Below are 18,236 nucleotides of genomic sequence, written 5' to 3'. Positions count from 1 at the left end.
TTTCAGTGAGTGAGTTCTGCGTAACAACACTCTTCTGGGAGGAAACATTTTTCTTCTAACCCTCTTACTCCTTTCCTTACCTATGGTGTCTGGTTTTAGATGCCTCCATTATGGATAAATGTTTGTTACTGTCCATTCTATCTATAACCCTCATAAGTTTGTATACCACAGGCCTGCCAACAGTCAGCAGGAGATAGAGGAGCAGATATGTCGACCTCTATCAGGACCCCACTCAGTCTCCTCTGCTCAAACCCAGCCTAACCAGTCTCTCTTCATAACTTGCCTGGAGGTATTGGATAGGCTGGGCTCGTGCTCCATGGAGCAAAGGAGGCTGAGGCCTGATAGACATATATAAGATTATGAGAGGCATACGTAAGGTGGTTAGTCAAAATCTTTTTCCCATGGTTGGGGTATCAAAAACAAGAGGGCAAGGGTTTAAGATGAGAGGAAGAGGATCTGAGGGATTTTTTTTAACACTGAGGGTGTTTGATACTTGGAATGCACTGCCAGAGGTGGCGGTGGAATCAGATAAAATCACTCGATTTTAGGCAGACACTTCAATAGGCCAGGAACTGAAGGACATGGTCCTAATGCGGGCAAATGGGATTAGTATAGAAGGACAAAAAGGTCAGCATGGACATGGGTGGCTAAAGGGCTCGTTTCTGTGCTGTACGACTGTGACTCTAATGAACTGAAATGCTCCATCTTAGGCAATATCCTGGTGAATGTTCTCTGCATTTTCAGCTCATTCATTTCCTCCCTATAATGTGACGACTAGAATGGTACATAATACTCCAGCTGTAGCCTAACCAAAATTTTATAAAGTTTTGCCATGACCTACATTCTCTGGTATTCTATGCTCCAGCTAACGAAGGCCAACAGTTCATATGCCTTCTTCACCAACATCTACCTGCGCTGCCACTTTCAGGGATTTATGAAAGATCAAAGACCCTCTGTTTCTCAACACTCCTTATGGCCCCAACCATTCATGGTGTATGTCCGACTCTCTGTTCAACCTCCCAAAATGCATCACCTCATAAACATCAGGATTAAATTCCATCTGCCACAGAGCACAGCACAGAAATGGGCCCTTTGTCCCACATGTCCATGCCAATCATTTTGCCAATCTACATGAATCCAATTTGCCTGCATTGGTCAGTATTCTGCCTATTCAAGTGATTGCATCTGATTCTATCACCTCCTCTGGCAGCTCATTCCAGATATCAACCACACTCTTCAACAAAAAAATTTTCCCTTTAGATCCCCTTTGAAACTTTTTCCTCTCACCTTAAACCTGTGCCCTCTTGTTTTGTGATAACCCTACCATAGGAAAAGGATTCTGACTATCTACACTATCTATACCTTTCATAATTTTATATACATCTGTCAGGTCACCCTCAGCCTTCTTTACTACAGGGAAAATAATCCCAGCCTATCTAATCTCTCTCTATAACTAAAGTTCTCCAAACCACGCAACATCCTGGATTCTCCCCTGCACTCTCTCTAGTGCAATCATATCATTCCTATAATACAGAAATGGGCAAACAACAAGGGTCTCAGCACTGATCCCTGTGGTAAACCACGTGTAAAAGGCTTCCAATAACAAAACCAACCCCTTATCTCCCATGACCGAGACAAATTTGGATCCAAATTACTGACTTGCCTCGGATCCCATGGGCCTTAACCTTATAGACCAGCCTTCCAAGTGGGACCTTGTCAAAGGCCTTACTGTATTCATGGAGACAGCATCAACCGCACTGTCCTCATCAACACATTTTGTTTCTTTTTCAAAAAACTCAAATGAACCAACTTGATCTCCCACCAACAAAGCCACACTGACCATTGCTGATCAACCTCTGCCTACCAAGTGCAGATATTTTTCCCAATAATTTCCCTACCACTGACATTAGATTCACTGATCTGTAATTACCAGGCTTATCCCTGTTGCCCTTCTTGAACTGAGGACCATATTTTCAGTACCCCAGTTATCTGGCACCTCATCTGTGGCCAACGATGATTTAAAAATCTCTGTCAGGGCCCCAGCAATCACCTCCTTTGCCTCACAAAGCAGGAAGGGATACATCCCTTCATGTCCTGGAGATTTATCCACCTTTAAGCCCATTAAGACAGCTAATTAATCCTCTTTTTTTAATGCTAACATGCTTTAGAATATCCCTGTCCCCTCCCTAAAACCTGCAACTATAATATTCTTCTCCTTAGTGAATACAGATAAGAAGTATTCATTGGTTACCACCGATAAGAAGTATTCATTGGTTACCTCACTCACAATTGCGATTTGGCTGCTTACGGGCCCTACTCTTTCCCTAATTACCCTCTTGCTCTTAATATACTTATCAAATGCTTTGAGATTTTCCTTAATCTTGTCTACTATTTATCTTTTGTGACCCCTCTTTCTTTTTAGGTATCCCCTCCTCCGACACATTCTATACTCCTGAAGGTTCTCACCAGCAATATGATTCCTTTTTTCTTTATCAGACCCTGACATTCAGGATCTCCTGGACTTGGCTTTCTTACCTTTCATCTTTACAGGAATATGTTGGCCTTTAATTCTCACTGTTTCACTTTTAAAAGACTCCCACTTTCAAAATGTAGATTTATCCATAAGAACTACTCCCAGTCTACTTTTGCCAGGTCCTGTCTAATGACATTGAAATCAGCTGTTTTCTTATTCAGGACTTTAATATTGGACCATCCTTATCCCTTTTTTATAATTTGCTTGAAACTTGCAGACTTATCATCACCATTCCCAAAATGCTCACCTAAAGACACTACAACTACTTGCTCGGCTTCATTCACCAACATTAAGTCCAGTACCACCCCTTCTCTAGTAAAGGAGAGTTTAGCAAGGCCTTTGACAGGGTCCTGCATGGAAGGCTGGTCTGAAGGTTAGGTCCCATGGAATCCAGGGAGACCTAGTTAGGTGGATTTGAAATTGGCTCAGAGGTAAGAAGCACAGGGTGATGGTTGAAGATTGTTTCTCAGAATGGAGGCCGGTGACTAGTGGTGTGCCGCAGGAGTCGGTGCTGGGACCCTTGTTATTCATTATTCATATAAATGATTTGGATGTGAATGCACAAGACTTGATCAGTAAGTTTGTGAATGGCACAAAATTAGGAGGTGTTGTTGATAGTGAAGAAGGTTATCGTAGATTACAGGGGGACCTTGATCAGTTAAGCAATTGGGCCCAGGAGTGGCAAATGGATTTCAATACAGTTAAGTGTGAGGTGATGCATTTTGGAAAGTCAAACCAGCGTAGGACTTGTACTATGGATGGTAGGGCACTAGGGAGTGTAATGCAACAGAAGGACCTAGAAGTACAAGTGCATAGTTCATTGAAAGTGGCGTCACAGGTAGACAGGGTGGTGAAAAGGGCATTTAGCATGTTGGCCTTCATCAGTCAGGGCATTGAGTACAGGAATTGGGATAGAGTGTAGGAATTGGTTGCTAGTGAGGCTGCACTTGGAGTACTGTGTACAGTTTTGGTCACCCTGTTCTCGGAAAGATTATGGTTAAACTGAAAAGAGTGCAGAAAAGATTTATGAGAATGTTGCCAGGACTGGAGAGCCTGAGTTATAGGGAGAGGTTGGCCAGGCTAGGTCTTCAAGGAATAAAGAGTGTTGGAGAATGAGGGGCAACCATATAGAACTGTTTAAAATTATGAGAGGCATAGATAAGGTGAATGGTAACAGTCTTTTTCCCAGGGTAGGGGAGTCCAAAACTGGGGGGCATAGGTTTAGGGTGAGAGAGAAAGGGACCTGAGGGGAAACCTTTTCACATAGAGGGTGGTGAGTATATGGAACGAGCTGCCAGGGAAGTGGTTGAGACAGGTACAATAGTATCGCTTGGATAGATACACGGAGGGGCGGGGCTTAGTGGGATATGGGCTGAATGCAGGAAATTGGGACTAGCTGGGTTGGGAACTGTGGTCGGCATGGACTCTTTGAGCCGAAGGGCCTGTATCCATGTTGTATTGCTCTATGACTCAGGCTACGTACTGCTCTCCTGGATGCACTCTAAAAATTCAGCCCTCTCTCGGCCTTTCATATTGGGGTGATTTCAATTAATATTGTGAAAGTTGAAGTCTCCTGCTACTATAACCTTATTGCTCTTACGTACTTGCACCTCTATCTCCTGCTGACTATTGGGTGGCCATAGTAAACACCCAGCAAAGTGATCACCCTTTTGTCATTTCGGCCAATAAGGACTCAATTGAAGAACTTGGGATATTCCCCTTCATCATCACAGTAACGGATTCCTTAATCAACATGGCAAAGCTCCTGCTTTCTCCCCATCACACCTGAAGTTTCTGTACCCCGGAACACTGAGTTGCCAGTTCTCCTTAAAGCACGTCTCTGTGATTGCAACATTACCGTACACCCATCTGTTGATCAATGCTCTAAGTTCATCTATGTTACAAGTCATGCTCCTTCATTAAAATAAATGCAATTTAGCCTGCCACTCCTCCCATGTGCTGTTACATACCCATGTCTGCTCTGCCTACTGGACTGACTTAGTTTTTCTAAATTTGACTGTACCTTCACCTCAACCGTACACTGAAGCTGTGCCCCAATTCCCCTGCCAAATTAGTTTAATCCCTCCCCAACCGCATGATCAAACTTCCCTGCAAAGATGTTGGCTCCATTCTGGTTCAGGTGCCACTTGTCCTGGTTGCACAGGCCACCTTACCGAGAAATGGACCCAATGATCCAGAAATCTAAAGCCCACCATCCTACTCCATCCCTTTAGTCATGTATTAATCTGACCTGTCCTCCTATTCCTACACTCAGTAGTAAATGGCACCAAAGTCAGAGGTCCTGTTCTCTGGCCTAGGACCTAGCCCTCCAAACTTATCTTGCATGATGATGTCATCTTTCTTTTTAACTTCTGTCATTAATACCAATGGCCCTCCTCTGAGAATGTCTTGCAGCCACCCTGAGACGTCCCTGACCCTGGCACCAGGGAGGCAGCATACTATTTGCTAATCTTGTTTGCAGCCATAGAACTACCAGTCTGCTCCTCTTACAATTGAATCCTATGTCACTATAGAACAATACAAAACAGGAACAGGCCCTTAAGCCCATGATCTCTGTGCTGACCATGAACTAATCACATCTGCCTGCACATGGTCGATATCACTCCTTCCCCTGCCTAAGTGGCCCTTAAACATTACTGTTGGATCAGCTTCCATCACCTCCCCTGGTAGCACATTCTCGGCACCTACCACTCTCTGTGCAAAAAGATTGCCTCGTAGATCTCCTTTAACTTTCCCCCTTGTACCTTAAAGCTATGCCCTCTAGTATTTGACATTTCCATCTCAACATATTTCTCACCTAATCTTTTTCTGCCCCTTTCCTGTGCAAAAGAACTGCTATAGTGACACATGCTTGACTGTTGCTGTTTTCCTCCGGGAGGCCATTTGATCTGACATGTCATCTCTGTTTCTCTCTCCACAGAGGCAGCCTGACCTGCTTTTTACAGTAGTTTCTATTCTTATCACTCTATAGCCACACCTATATCCACTCAAAATCCAGCAAAGTGGGAAAATGGCCAGATAATCAGTTCTAATGGTGTTAGTTGAGGACTAAATATTGCCAAGGACCCAGGGAGAACTCTTCCCTTCATTGTATTAGTGTCTGAGATCAGTGGACAGAGCTTGAATTTGAAATTTTATCTGAAAGCTGGCACCTTTGATTATGCAGTCCAAAGATGTGCTATACTGAAGCATTAGAATGAATTCTGAGTTCAATTTTCTGGAATGGAACTTGAAGCTACAAACTTTTGATTGAGACATGAGGCTGAGTTATCCTGACATTATGGTTATTGCAACTAGTAAATGGTTAACAGATTATACTTACACCATTATAAAAATATCATATTCAGATAAAATTACCTCCACCACATGGTTTGGAACACTGGGACCAGCTCTTTAAAGCCCACTCGAATGCATCAAGATCTTCCTGAAGCACATTATTGTTGCTGATGGTTGGTAAGGAGTCCTCATGGATAATATAGTTATAGGTGAGACTAGATTTGGTGTTATTATTCCGAGGGATAATCTGAAAGAAATGGAGGGTTACTAGTACTTTTTGAAGGTCTGACATGTGGAAATCCTACAAACCACACTTCTGTGTCTTTATCACACCTTTTCTCCTTGTACCATCATCCATTTTGTTTAAATTCATAGAGTTATTCAGCATGGAAATAGGTCCTTCGGCCCAACTTCTTCATGTTGACCAAAATGCTTATCTAAACTAATCCCATTTGCCCGCATTTGGCCCATATCCCTTGAAATCTTTCCTATCCATGTACCTGTCCAACTATCTTTTAAACATTAGAACACAGACAGTACAGCACAGGAACAGGCCCTTCAGCTCACAATGTTGTGCTGAATTAATTAAAATGGATTGTTGTTGATCTCTTCTTCACCCTGTTATAGATCTTCCCTTTTGTCCTTTTCCCACTGACTATCTCACCGAAATGCTGCTCTTTCTAACTTCACCTAGGTCCAGATCATTGGCAACCCAACTGAATGTTTCCAAAATATTCTGTTTTCGTCACCAAGGAAGTCACACAGATCTGATTTGTCTGACTCCCTGTGAGTGAAGCCCCACTTGGCCATTCCCAAGGATATGGTGGTGTTGTAATGGTTATGTTAACAGACCAGAAACCAAGGGGCCTGCCTAACCATTGAGAGACATGTTCAAATTCCATACGGCTGCTGTGGATTTAACATTAACATTATTTGATAATCTAGAAATGTTTAAAAATATAGTCAAAATAATAATGATCATGGAACTACTGAACTCTTATAAAACCTGGTTCATCAATGTATCCTTATCCATTCTGCCCAAGATCTGGATGTGTTGTATCATAACTGCTGGGTCAAAAGTGAAGAAGGATAAAACCTGACAAACCACCTAAATTCAGTCAAGCAAAGTCGTTCCCACCTTCACTGAACTTTCAAAGTCTTCTGCACAAACATGTGAGGATCAGTATCTAAATTTCAAGAGCTGTCCCAGAAGCACACCAGGCATATCCAAAAGCTTAGAGGCTTCTAGAATATGAAACATTAACTGTTTATCCTTTCACAGATGCAGCCTGGCCTGCTGAGTGTTTCCAGCATCTTCTGCTGTTTTGTCAGATTTCCAGCACTTGCAGTTTTGTTTTTGATTTTTATGAACAGGTTGACACCTGTTAGTGAAGCTGCCACACTGGACTTCATCCATACCAAGCAGTAGCAAGGTCAACTGATCAAATTAAAGCTCTGCAGTCCTACCACATTTAGTCATGAATCATAGGGAACAATTAAACTGCTCGGAAGGAGAAGACTCCAGTAATGTCTCCATCCTCAATGATGGTGCAGCCCAACATGTGTGCAAAGAAAAGGCAACCTTCAAATCAGATGGAATCAGATGGACTCATGAGCTCACAATCTACCTCGTCATGGCCTTGCGCCTTATTGTCTGCCTGCACTGCACTTTCTCTGTAAGTGTAACACTACATTCTGCATTCTGTTATTGCTTTTCCCTTTTACTAGCTTGATGTACTAATGTGATGAAATGATCTGTACGGATGGCTCAAAGTTTTTCGCTGTACTTGGTACATGTGACAATAATGAACCAATTTAGAACATAGAACATTACAGCACAGTTCAGACCCTTCAGCCCATGATGTTGTGCTGACGTCTTATCCTGCTCTGAGATCTATCTACCCTTCCTTCCCACATAGCCCTTCATTTTTCTATCATCCATGTGCCTATCTAACAGTATCTTAAATGTCCCTAATGTATCTGCCTCCATCACCCCTGCCGTCAGTGCATTCTATGCACCCACCACTCTCTGTGTAAAAATTTACCTCTGACATCCACCCTTCACCTACCTCCAATCACCTTAAATTTATGCCCACTTTCGTCCTGGGAAAAAGTCTCTGACTGTCCAGTCGATCTATGCCTCTTATCATCTTGTACACCTGTATCAAGTCACCTCTTATCCTCTTTCACTCCAAAGAGAAAAGCCCCAGATTGCTCAGCCTATCCTCATAAGACATGCTCTCCAGTCCAAGCAACATCCTGGTAAATCTCCTCTGCACCCTCTCTAAAGCTTCCACATGCTTCCTATAATGAGGCAACCAGAACTGAACTCAATACTCCAAGTGTGGTCTAACCAGAGTTCTATAAAGCTGCAACATTACCTCATGGCTCTTGAACTAAATCCCCTGACTAATGAAGATCAACACACCATATGCCTTCTTAACAACCCTATTGACCTGCATGGCAAACTTGAGGGATCTATGGATGTGGACCCCAAGATCCCTTTGTTCCTCCACACTGCTAAAAGTCCTGCCACTAACATTGTATTCTGCCTTCAAATTCAATCTTCCAAAGTGTATCACTTCACACTTTTCTGGGTTGAACTCCATCTGCCACTTCTCAGCCCAGCTCTGCATCCTAAAGCAACCTTCTAAACTATCCACAACACCACCAACCTTCGTGTCATCAGCAAACTTACTAACCCACCCTTCCTCATCCAAGTCATTTATAAAAATCACAAAGAGCAGGGGCCCCAAAACAGATCCACTGGTCACCGACCTCCAGGCAGAATACACTCCATCTACAACCACCCTCTGTCTTCTATGAGTGAGCCAATTCTGAATCCACACAGCCAAGTTTCCCTGGATCCCATACCTTTTGACTTTCTGAATGAGCCTTCCATGAGGAACCTTATCAAACATCTTACTAAGATCCATCTACACCACATCCATTGCTCTACCTTCAGCAATGTGCTTTATCACATCCTCAAAGAATTCAATCAGGCTCATGAGGCACAACCAGCCCCTCACAAAGCCGTGCTGACTGTCCCTAATTAATCAATGAATTTGATTCATTCCACATGATATCAAGAAACACCTGAGAGTACTAGAGAGAGCAAAGCCTACAGGACCAGATAACATCTCAGCTACAATATTAAAGACCTGTACTGCAGAATGAGCTTTGCCTCTAGTCATCCTGTTTCAGTTCTGATGAATCACCAGCATCTACCAACAACATAGAAAATTACTGGGTATGACCTGCTCACAACAATGAGGACGAATGTAATCCAGATAATTACCACCCTATCAGTCTTCAACTAGTCATCAGCACTTACTTGCCAACAACCCAGTTTTGGTTTCACATGCGCCACTCAGCTCCACAACAGCTTTAGTCCAAACAAGATTTGAATTCTACAGGTGAGGTGAGAGTGACTGCCTTTGACGTCAAGGCAGCAGTTGACCAGATGTGGCATCAAGGAGCCCTGGTGAAACTGATTTTAGTGGGCACCAAAAGGAAAATACTAGTCTTTATTGCCACAATAAAGTGGCCATAGAAGGTCAGTCATTCCAGCCCTGGGATATCACTGGAGCAGTGTCCTGGCCCAATCACTAACCAGAAACTCAACTGGACCATTTAAATAAATATCTTGGCTACACGTGCAAGTCAGAGGTTTGGTATCCTGTGGCATATGACTCACTTCCTGACTCTCCAAGGCCTTTGTACTAATTGGAAGCTATTCAAGTAGAAGGTATTTCCACTTGAAACCCAAAGATATCCAGGATAGAATAGCTCAGTTGACTGGCACCCCATCCACCACCATAAATATACATTCCCTCTAACTCCAGAGCACATGGCTGCAGTGTTTATCGATTATACTTGACCAGGCTAATATGACAGCACCTCCCAAAGGCACAACTTCTACCACTAAGAAGCACAAGAGCAACATATGCAATCACCACCCACAGCTTCCTTCCACATTACACACTATCATGACTCATTTCTTCATTGTCACTGGATTCAAATCTTGAAAATCCCTCCCCCGTCAACTTTCAAGAGTAATTTAACCAGAAAAACTGCAGTGGTCCAACACCTTCTCAAGAGTAATTAGGAACAGGCAAAAAATTCTGACCATGCCAGAAGACAGTGCCCAGAGAGCACAGGCATGAGTTGGCAGTGTGAAATCCTAGGAGTCATCATTATTTGAATATTGATTTTTGAAATATAACCCACCAGACAATTTCAGAATGGAAGGAGGCCATTCAGCCCATTGAAACTCAGCGGTACAAAAGAGAAATCCAGCTAGTCCCACTCCTCCACCCCTTGCCTTCAGCCCCAGTCTTTCCTTTCAGATACTTATACAGCTCCTTTATGAATCTATCAGTAGCGTAGCGGTTAGCGCGACGCTATTACAGCGCCAGCGATCGGGGTTCAATTCTCGTCGCTGTCTGTAAGGAGTTTGTACGTTCTCCCGTGTCTGAGTGGGTTTCCTCCGGGAGCTCTGGTTTCCTCCCACATTGCAAAGATGTATGGGTAGGTTAATTTGGGTTTAAAAAATGGGCAGCGCGGACTCGTTGGGCCGGAAGGGCCTGTTACCACGCTGTAAGTAAAATTAAAATTAAAAAACTCTATTACTGTGCTGATTGTGCATTACAGACACTAATCAGTCATTGAATAGAAAAGATATTTTTCCTCAGCTAACTTGTGTTTTTGTTGCCAATCGCTCCTTTCTATGTCCCTTTGTTCTTTGCCTTAGAACTTTGCCTTCTTTAATACTCTGATGGGTCCTGTCAGCATTCAAGATTCTCCAATATTCAGTGACATAGAAAAACTGCTAAATTTGAATCAAAAAATTAAAATTAAAAGCCATCTTAAAGATATATCGGTAGGTTCATTGGCTACCATTACTCCTTGGTGTCATTTAATGGTTAAACGATTCAAAGAAGAGTTGATGGGCAAATGTGAAAGAGAATTAATTGCAGAGGCATGTGGAAGTAGGTGGAGGGGGAATGGGTCTAATGTTCCCTTAGGAGCTGGCATGCACTCAATGAACCAAATTGCTTCCTCATACTTCAATATAAGATTTATTCACTTTGGAATATTATCATTGAATCTGGTTTCTGGCAATCTAATCAAATCCAGATCATAAAAATATACTACTTAAAAGGTTATTTTAATCAAAAATATTGGTACTCACTCTATCAAAACCACTCATAATTTTGAAAATCTAACCTCCACTTGAACTTCTTTAAGAACACAAACCTCTCTTCTCTACGCTCTCCATGCAACTGAAGTCTTGCACCTCCAGCACAACTCTAGGAAATCATTGTTGCACTCTCTGCAGGGCCTTTTCATCAGACAAATCAGATCTGTGTAACTTTCTTAGTGATGAAAACAGAATATACTGGAAACATTCACTTTGAATTGTGCTGTTTTCAATCATTTGTCATTTGTAAACCTTTTAGCCCCTCAAATCATTCTGTCGCTCAATTCGATCTGAACCTCCATACCAGTTACCTGCCTGAAATCTAAATCCCATGCCACACATATTTAATTGTGATAAATCTAACTCAATCTTGATAGTTCCAAATGTCCAGCACCCATATTGTTCTGGAGGAAAAATGCTAAGTTTCTATGTCTGTGAACATAGAAGAGTACAGGAACAGACCTTTGGGCCCAAACTGTTTGTACGAACCATGATGCCAATTTAGACTAATCACACCTGCCTGCACTTGGTCTATATCACTCCATTCCCTGGCTGTTCATGAGCCTGTCTAAATGCCTCTCAAATGTTGCTATCATCTCTGCTTCCATCACCTCCCCTGGCAGCATGTTCCTGGCACCTACCTGAGACTTGGCTCACAAATGTTCTTTAAACATTCCCCCTCTCACCTTAAGTTCCCTCAGTGCTAATAACCAAGCTTCAAAACCCGGACCTCTGTACCTCCCTCTGCAACTGGATCCTCGACTTCCTTATCGGGAGACAACAGTCAGTGTGGATCAGCAATAACATCTCCTCCTAACTGACAATCAACACAGGCGCACCTCAAGGATGCATGCTTAGTCCACTGCTGTACTCTCTCTACACTCGTAATTGTGTGGCTAAGCACAGCTCAAACACCATCTATAAATTTGCTGATGACACCACTGTTGGTAGAATCTCAGATGGCGAATAGGAGGCGTACAGGAGTGGGATAGATCAGCTGGTTGAGTGGTATTGCAACAACAACTTTGCATTCAACATCAGCAAGCTCAAGGAACTGACCATGGACTTCAGGAAGGGGAAGTCGGGAGAACACACACCAGTCCTCATTGAAGGGTCAGCGGTGGAAAGGGTGAGCAGCTTCCTGGGTGTCAACATCTCAGAGGATCTATCTTGGACACAACACATTGATGCAACCATGAAGAAGGCGCGCCAGTGGCTCTACTTCATTAACAGTTTGAGAAGATTTGGTATGTCACCAAACACTCTTACGAGTTTCTATAGGTGTATGGTGGAGAGCATTCTGACTGGTCGCATCACCCCCTGGTATGGAGGCTCCAAAGCCCAGGATCAAAAGAGGCTGAAGAGGGTTATAGACTCAGCCAGCTCCATCATGGGCACAACCCTCCCCACCATTGAGGACACCTTCAAAAGGCGGTGCCTCAAGAAGGCGGCATCCATTATTAAGGACCCTCACCATCTGGGACACACCCTCTTCTCGTTTCTACCAACAGGGAGAAGGTACAAGAGCCTGAAGAACCACACGCAATGATTCAGGAACAGCTTCTTCCCCTCCGTCATCAGATTTCGGCAGAGTCCATGTACCCATAAACACTACATTATTCCTTTTTTATGCTCTATTTATTTATTTTTGTAATTTATAGACATTTACATCCTGCACTTACTGCTGCCACAAAGCAACAAATTTCATGTCATGTTAGTGAGAATAAATCTGATTCTGATTCTGAAATCTTTGCCCTCCAGTATTTGACATTTTCCCCCCTGGGAAAAAGACTATCGACCCTGACTACGCCTCTCCTAATTTTTATACTTCAATTAGATCGCCCATCAGCCTCTGGTGGTCCAGAGAAAACAATCCAAGTTTATTCTACTTTTCCGTATAGCTAATACTCTATAATCTAAGCAAATTCCTGGTGAATCTCTTCTTCACCCTCTACAAAGCCAAGAATGGTGACCAGAAGTGCACAGTATACTCCATATGTGGCCTAACCAAAGTTTTATACTGAGTCAATATATAGTGGGCCCTACTCAGGAGGGTGCAATACTGGACCTCCTCTTAGGGAATGAGGCAGGGCAAGTGAGTGAAGTGACAGTCAGGGAGCACTTTGGTTCTAGTTACCATAATTCTATTAGTTTTAAGATAGTGATGGAAGAGGATAGGACAGATGGTATTGGTATTGGTTTATTATTGTCACTTGTACCGAGGTCTTCCATACTATTCGTACAGATCAATTCATTACACAGTGCAGAGGCAGTACAAGGTAAAAACAATAACAGAATACAGAGTAAAGTGTCATAGCTACAGGGAAGTGCATTGCAGGTAGACAATAAGGTGCAAAGTCAAACAAGGTAGATTGTGAAGTCAAGAGTCCATCTCATCATATAAGGGACCCATTCAATAGTCTTATCACTGTGGGATAGAAGATGTCCTTGAGCCTGGTGGTATGTGCCCTCAGGCTCCTGTATCCATAGGTTAGGGTATAAACTGGAGCAGGGCTAATTTTGGGGGAATTAGGCAGGATCTTACAGAGGTCGATTGAGTGAGCCAGTTTGAAGAGAAGGAATAGAGGATTTTAAGACTGTTATATTGAGAGTCCGGGGGCAGCATATTCCTGTTAGGGTGAAGGGTAAGCCTGTCAAGTTTAGGGAATCCTGGCTACTGAGAGATATTGAGGCTCTGGTCGGGTAAAAGAGAAAAGCATACATTGAGTTTAGGAGGTCAGGGATGAGTGCATCCCTTAATGACTCTAAAAAGATTAAGAATAAACTGAAGAGGGAAATCAGGAGGGCAAAGAGAAGGTATGAGATAGATCTGGCAGGTAATGTTAAGGAAAATCCAAAGAGGATCTATAGATATATTGAGTAAAAGGATGGCTAGGGAGAGAGTAGGTTTCCATAGAGATCAGCAGAGCTGCCTATGTCTCAAGCTTCAGGAGGTGGGTGGGATTTTTAACAAATATTTCTCCTCGGTGTTTACCGAGGAGAAAATCATGGTTGCTCAAGAGATAAGAGAAACAAGTGGAGATGTTTTGGAAAACATTCATATTACCAGGGAGGAGGTATTTGCAGCCTTACAGTGCATTAAGAATGATAAATCCCCAGGGTCTCACTGAGTGCATCCTTGGACTTTGTGGGAGGCTAGAGAAGAAATTGCAGAAGACCTTGTAGAGATATTTGCTTCACCGTTAGCCACTGGTGAAGTTCCTGAAGACTGGAAGGTAGCTAATGTTGTTCCGTTGTTTAAGAAGGGTAGCAAGGTCGAGCCAAGGAACAGGTCCAGTCAGCCTGACATCAGTGGTGGGGAAGTTACTGGAGGGAATTCTGAGGGACAGGATCTACTAGCATTTGGATAGACAGAGTTTGATTAGAAGGAGCAGCATGGCTTTGTGTGTGGCAAGTTGAGCTTGACGAATCTTTAAAGTTCCTTGAAGAGGTAACCCAAAGATAGATGAGGGTAGGGCAGAGGACGTTGTCTATTGGGACTTTAGCAAGGCCTTTGACAAGGTCCCGCATGGCAGACTAGTCTGGAAAGTTAGGTCCCATGGAATCCAGGGAGACCTAGTTAGGTGGATTTAAAATTGGCTCGGAGGTAGGAAGCCGAGGGTGGTGGTTGAAGGTTGTTTCTCGGAATGGAGGCTAGTGACTAATGGTGTGCCACAGGGATCGGACTTGGGAACCTTGTTATTATTATTTGTATAAATGATTTGGATGCCAATGCACAAGGCTTGATCAGGAAGTTTGTTGATAGTGAAGAAGGTTATCGTAGACTACAGGGGGATCTTGATCAGTTAAGGAAGTGGGCCCAGGAGTGGCAAATAGATTTCAATACAGTTAAGTGTGAGGTGATGCATTTTGGAAAGTCAAACCAGTGTAGGACTTGTGCTATGAATGGTAGGGCACTAGGGAGTGTAATGGAACAAAGGAACCTAGGAGAACAAGTGCATAGTTCACGACAGGGTGATGAAAAGGGCATTTAGCACACTGGCCTTCCTCAGTCAGGGCACTGAGTATAGAAGTTGTGATATTATGTTTCAATTGTATAAGTCACTGGTGAGGCTGCACTTGGAGTACTGTGTACAGTTTTGGTCATCCTGTTATAGGAAAGACGTGGTTAAACTGGAAAGAGTGCAGAAAGGATTTATGAGGATATTGCCAGGACTAGAGGGCCTGACTTATCAGGAGAGGTTGACCAGGCTAGGTCTTTATTCCTTGGAGTGGAGGAGAATGAGGGATGTCCTTATAGAAATGTTTAAAATTATGAGAGTCATAGGTAACAATCTTTTCCCCAGGGTAGGGGAGTCCAAAACTAGGGGGTACAGGTGGTAAAGGCAGGTACAACGGTATAATTTAAGAAGCACTTGGATAGGTACACGGAGGGGCAGGGCTTAGAGGGATATGGGTGGAATGCAGGAAATTGGGACTAGCTGGGTGGGCACAGTGGTCGGCATGGACTCATTGGGCCGAAGGACCTCTATCTGTGCTGTATTGTTCTGTGACTCCCTGACTGGCCTAACCAGAGTGCTTTTTGATTTCCCTCCTGGATAAGATACTGATGTATTTTTAATGGAATTGAAAGCAGAATGTAACGCAGAGTCATGACTATTGTGCGTTTAGTGCATGCAACTTATTTCTACCCAAAGCTTCCTCATTCTCACTGACTCCTCCAGAGTGAATAGTTGCTCTCCATCTGCCCATTTGAAGGTTTATAACATTCTGAGCAGTTCAGTTGGAACTGTCCTTCAGTCCTGTATAGCCAAGGGAAAACAAGACATTTCTCTAGAACTTGTCTTCATGATTCTAAGCCCCAACACCATTTATGTGTACCCATGCTAGACTAAGGTCAATAATTTATGCATATAGCTGGGTAAGAGACAGTTAAACTGTGAAGTGGAGTGACTTGCTAAACAGTGACAACAGCGGTATAGTCAGAGGGGACATTTTGTGCAGACTAAAGGTCAACATTGTATATTATTATGTAATCATATTACTATTATATGTTATTACATAAATAACCTGAGAAATTTATTTGGTCTAAGGGGAAAAAGTAAAATGAATGTGTTAGAAAATACCAACAGAAGGAAATGAATTTCTCTCTCCACCAACTTTCATCTTCACCTCACCCATCTTCACTTCTTAGTTCATCTGCTGCTGATCACCCTTTGTACCTCCTTTGTACCTGACCTATCAATACTTCCAAACTTCATTCTTTGTGTATAGCTTCCTGCAAGGAGCTGGTAATTAGTGTTTTTATTCTTTTATCTTGTAAATTTTAAATTTTATTCTTGTTTATCTGGAGATCCTGCTGTAGGAAAATGTTCAGAGATCTGAAGTTGTAGCATTCTCAATGTTTCCATACTATTGAGAGATAAAATAAAATAAAGATCACTTACCAAGACCACAACAGGATCATGCAAAGGGCCATCTGTATGGAGAGTTTCCATATCATTTTCCAAGGTGTATTGCCATTCTATACCAAGCTCAATAAAGACTTTTGTCTTGGCTTTGTCTCCTTTACCATTTAGAATATAGTGGCCTGTAGCCTGGTTCTTGACAGCTGATGAGCAAAAAAAAACTAACGTATGTGTGGGAAAATTGTTATCAACATATCAATGCTGATTCTCAACATAGCCATGCTACAATTGTATTAAATTAATTATTTTGGAACATTCTAACATAGGATATTAAGGTTTCAAAACATTGGATGGATATTTTATGTTAAAAAATTTAGTAGAAAAACTGAGTTGTTCAATATGAATATCTGTTTAAAGACATTCAGACATTACTCAACAAAAAACAACCTGTTAGGGAAAGATGTTGGAAAGTAAGATACAATGAATGTATTAAGGGAATATAGGAGATTTGGGGGACTACAGAGACTATCCATGGAAAGAAGGTATTGGATGGATGATTAGCATTAGGGAAGTTGGGGTTGCTAGATAAATGAACCTCAATAGGAGATTTTAGAGATTAGAGAACAATTCTCTCTAGGAAAGTTAAGCCATTGGAGGACAAGGTTATGTGGGAGAGGTTGGATGATTGGAAGGTGAGCTTTGATGGGCAAACAACCATTCCCTGGCCTGGGCATTTATGTTCTTAAACTAATGCAGGAAGGGTTATATAGACATTGATCAGTGTTTGTTATTTTTCAACTCATTGAATGTTTCTTCCCCCCTTTCCTACTCCTATTGAATGCATTGAATCTATACTGAGAAATCGTTTGACAAGGGTGGGCTTCCTCTGTAATTTAGTTCTTGCATAAGTGAGCTTTGTTAATATCAGCAGTCAGTTTGATAGCAGAGTCCAATTGTGTTCTCAACCAATCTCCACATCTGTGTTTTTGACAGGAATCACATAACAGCAATCACTTTCAGCAGGAATAATGGGATGACAGTTATTTCCAGCAGGGTCTGATGCACAGCCACCAAGAATCACAGCCAACTGAAGCTTTACTCATCAACTCAATGAATGCTGAAGTAATGATAGAATCCATCCCAGTATATGGAAAGGATCAACCAACTCAGCAGTGTCAGAATCAATCTTGCTATCCTGATACAAAGGGTGACACATCCACATACTGACGAAGCTTGTTAAACCATTAGGGAGTCCTTAATATGCAACATGTTCATTTCATTCCACTTTACCATCCTCCTAATGCCTGAAACTCTCCGATTTCACAGGTATATTTTTAAATGTTAGTTGTTAACATTATTAATTAATGAATAATTAAAACTTCATGATTCAGAGGGTTGAGATTCCAAGGCAGTGGCAATGGCTCCAAATATCAGCCTCCAGATCCCTTGACAGTCCTCTGTAATTACTTCCTATCAGTTGTTTGTGCTTTTGGCCATTGAAGCTCTGGCTTAGTGCCCATTCCACAGCTTGAGAACCTAATTCAGGATATGTATCAGTGAGTGCGGAAGGAGAGAGGCACCAACAAAGCTGCAGTTTCCAGGTGAGGCATAAAATTGGCACACTACCAGATCAGATGAGCATAAAAGATCCTATTTCTTTGATCATCTGCCATTAGTGCCAACATAGCTGCCTCAACCACTTTGCTCTTAGTTTTATTGTTGGACTTGATGCATATAATTGCATTCCCCATTTGTTAGATTGGTAAATAATTGGTAGTACAATTAATCAATTTGGTTTTATATGAGATCACATATTGCAGTAATAGATTACTTG

At 42.3% G+C, this 18,236-nt stretch overlaps 1 protein-coding gene across 1 annotated transcript in view; it reads right to left on the bottom strand.

The window, feature by feature from the left end:
• Positions 1-18,236, bottom strand: part of LOC127572394 (A disintegrin and metalloproteinase with thrombospondin motifs 3-like) — a 299,522-nt gene that overhangs the window by 13,117 nt on the left and 268,169 nt on the right. Inside the window, 2 exon segments of the mRNA XM_052019585.1 lie at positions 5,912-6,077; positions 16,442-16,605. Coding sequence (XP_051875545.1) covers positions 5,912-6,077; positions 16,442-16,605 — 330 coding nt within the window.

Source organism: Pristis pectinata, chromosome 7 (assembly GCF_009764475.1).
Source record: "Pristis pectinata isolate sPriPec2 chromosome 7, sPriPec2.1.pri, whole genome shotgun sequence".
Classification (NCBI taxonomy): Eukaryota; Metazoa; Chordata; class Chondrichthyes; order Rhinopristiformes; family Pristidae; genus Pristis; species Pristis pectinata.
This window is presented reverse-complemented; position numbering and strand designations above follow the sequence as displayed.